The sequence below is a fragment of the Diadema antillarum genome, unplaced genomic scaffold, assembly GCF_040938485.1.
Source record: "Diadema antillarum isolate AM-2024a unplaced genomic scaffold, OU_Dant_1.0 seq00000539_RagTag, whole genome shotgun sequence".
Taxonomy (NCBI): Eukaryota; Metazoa; Echinodermata; class Echinoidea; order Diadematoida; family Diadematidae; genus Diadema; species Diadema antillarum.
The window spans coordinates 1,142,112-1,151,005 of record NW_027271487.1 but is presented as its reverse complement, the minus strand read 5'-3'; the positions used below and the strand labels follow the sequence as shown (position 1 = coordinate 1,151,005).

Below are 8,894 nucleotides of genomic sequence, written 5' to 3'. Positions count from 1 at the left end.
ATGTGATCACGGTATAACCGTAGATGTGCAAAATTTATCTTTCGCCGTTTGTTAGAAAATGTGTTGCCATGGTCACTGCATATTTTGAATGAAACTTATGCAATGATATGAATTCAGCTAACACCCTCGGCTTTTGAGCATTTGGTTTGAAATTTGGCACATGTGACAGCTGTGATATGTAGTTGTTGCAAACTTCATTTTTTGTTATGTCAAACATTGAGTTGCCATGGTAACAACATTTTTTTATGAAAATCATAGAAATTGCCAATTTACTTATCTTACTCCATCAGGTTTTGAGCACTTGACTTGAGTATGGCACATGTGACTATCAGTAAGCAAAATGGACATTTGTTCAATGTTGAACAATACATTGCCATGGTTTCTATTTTTTTTTCAATAAAAAGCATAAAAAGTTATTGCTGGTTGAGCTAACTCCCTCAGTGTTAGGTGGGGTATTAATCACATTGAGTGATAGTTCTAGTTGTTGTTGCTTTGACGTTTTACATCCTGTTTTTGGTCCCGTTCACTTGCACAGAGCACAGCTCAGTCAGATTAAGCTTTTGAATAAACCTATACTTCAGGGTGTTTAACCCAGTGAAGTGGTGCTGCCTTACATCCAACTGGACTCCATGGAAGACCAGCTATTACAGCTGACTATGGACTATCCAGCCATCTTTTAGATGGAAAATAAAACAAATAAACAAAGCCTTTTTTTCTCAGTACATGCTTTTCAAGAGTGTATGATTTCTTTCAAATATTCAGATAAGTTAGGAGAGTCTATTTGAATTGAGTTATACATCATTTTAAAGCTTAAAATCTGCTCTTTCAGAATCTGCTCTTAAGCAGAAAATCTGTGTCCGGTAACTTTTTGTTATTTAGTGATGCAGGGTCACATATAGGCTATAGAATTGAAGAGTGTTATTGCAGTCAAATGTTTTTCTCTATGCTAAAGGAGGAAATAACGTTATAGTTCTTTGTGCAAGTACACTGTTATGTGGTTATGCATGATCTCACAGGCACTGGTCAGCATGATTTGCAATGTCAAAGCCATGGAGGAAATGGTGATCGAGATGAAATATGATACACAGAAGGCTCCGCTTGCAAGCTGACAGTAGATCAGATCAAGCTGGTTACCTTGCCCTCAAGAAGATCGAGAAGTGCATTGAGGGTAATATGCATTGGAGACCGCCTCATCCAAGCCTGCGATGAGTTCTACACCAGAATTCCACACAACTTTGGGTAAGGGTCAGTTTTGCATCAAACATGAGAATTCACCAGATGTCTCATGAGAATAAACTTCAAATTCAAGGAATTTGCCTGTTGAGTACTTCAGTAATCTGTGATGTTGCATCTTAGTTACATTGCAGGCAGCTTTGCAGTTGTGGAATTGTACAATACAAATAAATGCAGTGGTCACTTCATCTAATAAGTCCCACTTGAGATCCTACTCTTGACACACATTCTTCCACACTCATAACTTATAGAGCCCTGGCTATTTTGAAACTGCACAGCTGGGGGAGAGAGGGAATTGCCCCCCCCCCCCCCCCCCCCCCCCATCTTGGCTATTTGTCAACCAATTGTAATTATAACCAAACTTGCCATCTCAGTGGTATATTTTACAAAAATGCATAATCACGTACATGTATATGATATCTATTCCCTTTTTTCCATTTTCAATCCTCTCCTTAAAGAGCATAGAGACACTATGGTAGTGATATGCACTATATACACTACATAAACACTGTATTATTATTATTATTATTATTATTATTATTATTATCATCATCATCATCATTATCATTATCATTGTCATCATCATTGTTGTTCTTAATTCTTATAATTGATTATGCAGATATTAATCTTTGCCCAAGAAATTCTCTTTTTCCAGCCCCCTCTCCATTTATGGAAAAAGTATTTGTAATCATGATTAATCATGAAAATATGTCAATTTTTCTCAATTCTGAATTTCATTTTTGTTTTCTAGATACAATGTAAGTTTGTAATAGCCAAAAGGGATGTTATCTGAAGGGGAAAAAACAAACATTCTTTTACCATTTCTTCTCCCGTCCTACACACAAATATCATTGGAACCACCATACTTTTGTGAGGCTTGTCATGAATATATGCAATATCTCTGCAACCAGACCCAAATTTTTTTTTCAAACAGGGCCCCCCCCCCCCCTCCCCCGGCTATTCATTTTGAAGAGTATGCAGAGTATTCAATGAATTGTAGTAGACATACATGCATCTACTCTGTACAATATCACATTTAGATTTTACTTAAAGACAAGCAGAAAAAATTGCATTGATACAAATATGTTCCCTTGGATTCTTCCAGTATGCAACGGCCACCTGTGATCCGCACAAAACAGGAGTTCAAGGCCAAGTTGATGCTTCTTGAAGCTCTTGGTGACATCCAGATAGCCCTCAAGGTGCTGGAGACAGACAAGACATCTGATGAACATCCCATTGACCAACAGTACCATGCTCTCAAATGCAAGATGGAGCCACTTGACAAGTCAAGCGAGACTTTTGAGGTAACACTTCATAGTCCTGCTTTACCAGTCTGTGTTGAATCTGAAACCTGGAAGTTCATACCTTTAAATAATGGAACTATGAAAGTTAAGAAATTTAGCTGTCAAACATGATGATACTTGTGTCATCATCTTCACTGTCTTATCATTGTCATCAGCAATACTTGTTTCTATGCCTTCGCCACAGAGTGTCGCCAGAGGTATTCTGTTTTCGGGTTGTCTGTCTGTCAGTCATTGATTTTGTGGACAGCATAGCTTAGGCACCGTTTGAGGTATCCAAATGAAACTTGGCATAATATTATGTATTTATGAGTCAACAAAGCTGTGCCTTATCAACTTTTGGGCTCACGTGCTCAAGGTCAAGGTCAAATACTAAAATTTCACCATTTAACCTCATATCTCTACAATGTCTGAAGGTATTTTCATGAAACTTAGTGTATGTATCACCAGGTAAAGATTTTCCACACAAGTTTAGGCCATTTGGTCAAAGGTAAAGTGAAAATGATCAGATTTCACTTTTTTTTTTTCCTTATTTCAGAAATTGCTCTTAGGTATCTCCATGAAACTCAATACATATACATGTACAGCATACTACTTGACAGTGATTCTCTTGGGAGATTTTTTAGGTCATGAGGTTGAAGGTCAAAGGTGAAAGGTTAGGTAGATTAAAATGTGAAAAATATGCTGGCATTTAATGGTGAAATTACACTGTTTTCTCCATATAAAGATGTACCTAAGAAATGACAAATAATGTACACACTTAGTCAAACTTGTGTATACTGGACAATAGTTATGTACAGAAAGATTTACGCCGTTGGGTCAATGGTCAAGAAAAAATCCTGGAATTTCCCTGTTTTGTTTATATTTTGAAAATGACTCAAAGTATTGTCATGAAAATTGATGTGTACCAATAGTGATTATTTGCCAATCGTATGACGCCATTGTCTCACATTGCCAAGATGTTCTGTAGACCTATTGGGAGAATAATGCAAAATAGCGGAGGCATACCAATCACCAAAGTGACATTTCTCGATATTTATTGAAATCGAAATCACACTTGTCATCGCCATTTTCATAAATTTTCCAGGTACCATCATCATGAAATATCACTGTATGATTATTGTAGCCTTTTTCTTGTATTGTATAGGGATGCAAACTTTAGTACTGTACTGCACCTTTCAACACTTAATAGAACTACAGTTCGACCTCGATTATCCGGCCTCCTTTTATCCGAAAATCTCTATTATCCGGACGCGTTCATGCAGTGAAGGACTTTTTTTTTTTCATCCAAAAATTGATAAAAACAGTGACTTTAAACTCAATTAAAATTTCTACAAAACTCACACGATTTAGTTTACCTACAATATTCCCGACAGAACTAACATAAATTCACACCACATTATCATCGTAAAAGTAAGCAGTCATGATCTATCGGGACTACAATTTTGCGCAGGCTAGCATAGATTACACCACCGTAGTGGGGTACGCTACCTGCCTAGCTGCCAGTGCACTGTGACGGCAGCTTGGACGGCAGCTACACTGTATATACATTAACGTTGTGTCTCCCATATCCGGCCAATTCTCTTATCCGGATGATCGCTGGTCCCGACATGGCCGGATAATCGAGGTCGAACTGTAGTAGTGTCTGTTCAAATTCTTTTCTTTGCAAACACAATCATCAACTCTAATCCAACTAATACAGTGAAGCCCCGTTATAACGAGTTCGGTCATATCGAGGAACCGCTTATAACGAGGTGATCGCGTCGGTCCCATTTTCCTTTGCGTGTAAACCTATGGCAGAACAAATCGGTTATAACGAGTTTGGTTGTAACGAGATTCTGGTTATATAACGAGGACATTTTTGGTGCATCATAATAAAGAAAAACATAAGCAATTTGATCGGATACAACGAGGTTCCATTTCGTGACCTGGCGCTTTCAAACACGCGACGAACGAAACATCTAAAAGTGAATTCACGCTAGCATCCCCGTTTTACATAGTCTGTGTTGAACACAGTAACAGACTGCACAAGTGCCCGTCCCGTCTCGATCTCTGCATATACTATCTCAAGCGGGAAGACTCAGAAACAAATATGTTTCAGTCCCGCCATAATCCTTCTTTACCGCCCATTATCAGTGACGAATATCCGAGTACAGTTCCTTCCATGTTCCTTCTAAACTACATAACATAATCATAATCATTCCATTTTCTTTTTCGCGAGGTTCCATTTCTTGACTTACCACTTTCAAACACGTGACAAACAGAACATTGAAAACTGAATTCACGCTATCCATGTCTCTTTCCCGTTTAGCAGAGTTCATGTTTTCTTTTAAACCACGCGATAAGACACAGAAATACCTTCCGATGTTCCTCCTAAGATATTAAATAAAATCATTCGTTTTTCTTTTTCGCGAGATACGCGTGCGTGATATTAGGTCAGACCACACCGCAACGAGAGAAAAAAAAATATAACGCATTCAAAAACTTTTCATGTAGCGACACTCGTGGCCAAAATGGACCATAATATTGGAATGTGTGTGCAGCTCATCATTATATCCTTTGCATTTTTAGTTCTGACTTCCAGTTGTTTTGCTGGCTAGTAACTATGAGTGTATGATTAAAGCCAAAATAATTAATGAAATCATAGCGATCCCGCCCGGTGACAGTAGCGTAAAAATAGTTGAATAATGCATGTTTATCTACTTAATTGAGTCGGTGTTTAGAAAAAGAAACAAACACAGTTAACAGTTTAAATAGATCTGGGATTGTTCTTTATCATGTAACAAATGCTAATATAGATATGAGTGTGTATGATTAAAACCCAAATGATTTATGAAATCATCGCCATCCCGCCAGGTGACAGTAGTGTAATTAGTTGAATAGCGCATGTTAATGTACTTAATTGAGTTGGTGTTCTTTATTTAACAGTTTCAATAGATCTGGGTTTGTTCATTATCATTTAACACTGCATTTCACAATGAAGATTTTTCTTTCTTTCAGAATGGTCTATGAGGTACAGATTTGCGTAAAAAGGATCACAACCATCCAAATTCAACACTGTCGCATATTTTCAAGAATGGGTGTACAAAACACGAAGAGATTTTCGAAAGAAAATAAAGAATGCTTTTTTTAATCCCTTCGGGCGCAATGATCATACATTGTATAGGATTACAGCCGAAATGATTCATGAAATCATCGCATTCCCGCTGGGCACCAACAGAGTAACAAACCTCGTAAGTTACGATAAACAACACAAGTATGTTACTCTATTTGCGCTGGTGTTTAGAAAAACTTAACAAATGCATTCTATACAATCTGATTTTGTTCATTGTCATTTTACACTGTATTTCACAAACGGGGAAAAAAAAATTCTTTCAGAATGGTTCGATGTAAGAGGAAGAGATAGGTGTAGAAAGAATCACAAATATGATCCTGCCGAGTAGGCCTACTTCTCAAGAACATAATATGCAACTATTATGCGAAGAGATTTTTCGAAGAAAAATAAAGAATTAACGCATTTCAACCCCTACATTTTTCCATCTTTTTTATGTATCGATTCACAAATCATTTCCCTTTATTGTCTCAATAATAACGATCCATAATTGTGTAATAACAATGCAAAGGATGTTCTTAATTTTGATTGACGGGTATATGATGTCATGCTTATGTTTTTCTTTGTTTTTGATGCGTACGGTTATAACGAGGTACCGGTTATGACGAGGTAATATGGCCGGTCCCACTGACCTCGTTATAACGGGGTTTCACTGTACTGCCTGCCTCCCCCTGTTTAATGTCTTCTTCCTCCTTGACCCTCTTTGTATAAGTACTTGTACTGGTCTGCATGACATTTTCCCTTAACTCCTCACTTTACCTCTCTATGACTCGAATCATTCAGATTTGTGCATTTGTTGTGTTCGTAGTTTTTATCAAGACTGAACATGAAAATTTTCATCTTTTCCACCTTTTAATAGCTGATCAACAAATACGTCCAGAATACACATGCTGTGACACACAATCAGTACACCATGACGGTTGATGAGGTATTTGACCTTGACAAGCAGGGAGAGAGCGAGAACTTCAATGATGTTGGAAACAAGTAAGTATCAAACACAACTACTGACACCTTGTTTGACATTGCAATATGTCGCCATTGCAAAATTCATTCGCCATGATGTTTCATGACTTTTCTTCAAAGTCTCCCACATCTTTTCAGACCAAGTTTATGACACCTGGCCACACGCTTTTGAAAGTATACATAAATACAGTACCATCGTTAAATCTTCGTGACAGCTTACACGATAATTGTAGGGGACGCTGCACGAATGTCTACACCCTGTAGCTTGAAAAGACCAGCAAAACTTGACTATCAGTAGCATTGATCATTTGTTGCTGTTTTTTATTCATTAATATCACTTGTAAATAGTCCATTCTTCCTTTAATAATACCCTGTACTGAATCTGACACAATGGTAATCATAAGCAGGTTCTCAAATCACTGTCGCTGTTTGACGGAAAAGTCATTCTGTGTTTATCGTCAGGGATGTATTCCACAGAGACCATGCCTGGCTTCATGGAAGGAGGAGAACCATAAAAGTTTAAAAATGTTACAAAACTTCTCTGGACAGACAGATTTTTCTGTCTATGTTGCTGTGTTCTTGCATATCCAATACTGCAGTATTCCGACATAAAGTCCACCATGTGCTTCTTCAGGCTGAGTTGCAGTATGAACGTTGTTCGTTTAAAATAAAATATAATGCTTGCGTTCAATAAAAGAAATCATGTGTTATTTACGAGCAGAACAATTACCCAACCCAGTCACTGTTGATCCTCAAGTAGTATTCAGAGTAACTTCCCAGTTCAAGTTTTAAGTACCTTTGAATTCTAGTGGTAACAGGCAGCTATGTCAAGCGCGCATGAGATCGCATGATTCGGGTTTTTTTTACTATGATCATACCAAGTAGCTAGCTGGGTCTCACCAAGGAGATCCCTCATTGCCAGGCTCTCACTCAACATTCCCTGCACGTAAAATGTGCCCTGAATGAATCACATGCACCTGGCATAAACGCGTGTACAATGTACACTGTAAACCCAGTTAGCCCAGGCATTTGGCTGCAGAGTTGCATAGCAATATTTGCAGTAGGATACGTCTTTATATTTTTCTACAAAAAGTATGTGCAAATGATATGATTTTCCCATGATGTAAGACAGGGCTCCACACTAACTTTTATTTTTGGTGGCCCAAAGGCAAACATCCGACCTCTTTTGGTGGCCAGATCAGGCTACCAAATTCTTCATTTCTGAAATTTTGGTGGCCCGACATGCGTTTTTGGTGGCCCCGGGCCACCGGGCCACCATTAGTGTCGAGCCCTGTGTAAGAGATTAATTTGCTTTTGCAGACTTCAGTGAGTGACTAAGACTCATAAATCGACCGTCCAATTTTTTTCTAAGTCAGCCAAGAGAAACAATTATTGAATCATGAAGTTTGCAGTAATTCCAACAGTTTTTAACACCTGTATTTGAGACTACTGCTGTTCAGTTTCTTGACATTTCATGATTGTTTTTTCCCCATGCAGAGAGAGTTCATGAAGCAATCGCACTTCTTGTTTACATGCTGTTTAGAACTCGAATGTGTGGGGCATTTTTTCTTCTTGGATGTTCTCCTAACCTCAGTGTGTCTGGTGCTTGAAGGCCCTGTCACAACTTTTCGAGTAAGCTATGCGGGCTTGTTGCGAGTAGGGATTTTCCAGCACACGGGAGAATTTTCTGCGGGCGAACAAGGATGTTGGCGAGTTCCGTACTGGCATCTTACTGCTAGAAGCATGCTATTTACCTGCTACTTGCGTGTATTCCGTGTGACCTGCGTGAGAACTTTGAAACCGATCCATTTTCAGCTATGAGCGACATACAGGGACTGCAAAGTACCTGCGTTACAGCTGCGAGGGAGTTGCCTGCGAGATGCTGCCGCTAAGGGCCTCCTACTGGTGTTCTGCGTGTACCTTTGCGGACAGACCCCCGTGACTCACCCGGAACAAGTTTTGAGCATGCTGAAGGCCTTGTCACACCGTGTCTGGGGAAGCTTTGCAGATTGACTTGCGGGGAAAATTTTTTGGTACCCTTATCTCCCAGCAGTTGGTCCGCACCTGACAGTACCTAGCACGTATCTCGCCCGTAGTTGCCCGGAGGTACAACTGTATGCACGCAAGTCCGATTTACCCGCAGCCAAGTTTTGAGCATGACCAAAACTTTTTCCGGGAGAGTCACGGGGATTACCCGCAGATGTCCACGCAGCAACGCCAGTAGGAGGCCTTTGGCGGCAGCACCTCGCAGGCAATTCCCATGGAGGTATATACTTCGCAGCTGT

The 8,894-nt window shown here is 39.2% G+C and overlaps 1 protein-coding gene across 1 annotated transcript in view; it reads left to right on the top strand.

Moving 5' to 3' along the window:
- Positions 1 to 1,016: 1,016 nt before the first annotated feature.
- Positions 1,017 to 8,894, top strand: part of LOC139734681 (poly [ADP-ribose] polymerase 2-like) — a gene marked incomplete at its 5' end in the record, with an annotated part of 28,050 nt that continues 20,172 nt past the window's right edge. The window contains 6 exon segments of the mRNA XM_071645466.1: positions 1,017 to 1,098; positions 1,101 to 1,124; positions 1,127 to 1,176; positions 1,178 to 1,239; positions 2,339 to 2,537; positions 6,506 to 6,630. Coding sequence (XP_071501567.1) covers positions 1,017 to 1,098; positions 1,101 to 1,124; positions 1,127 to 1,176; positions 1,178 to 1,239; positions 2,339 to 2,537; positions 6,506 to 6,630 — 542 coding nt within the window.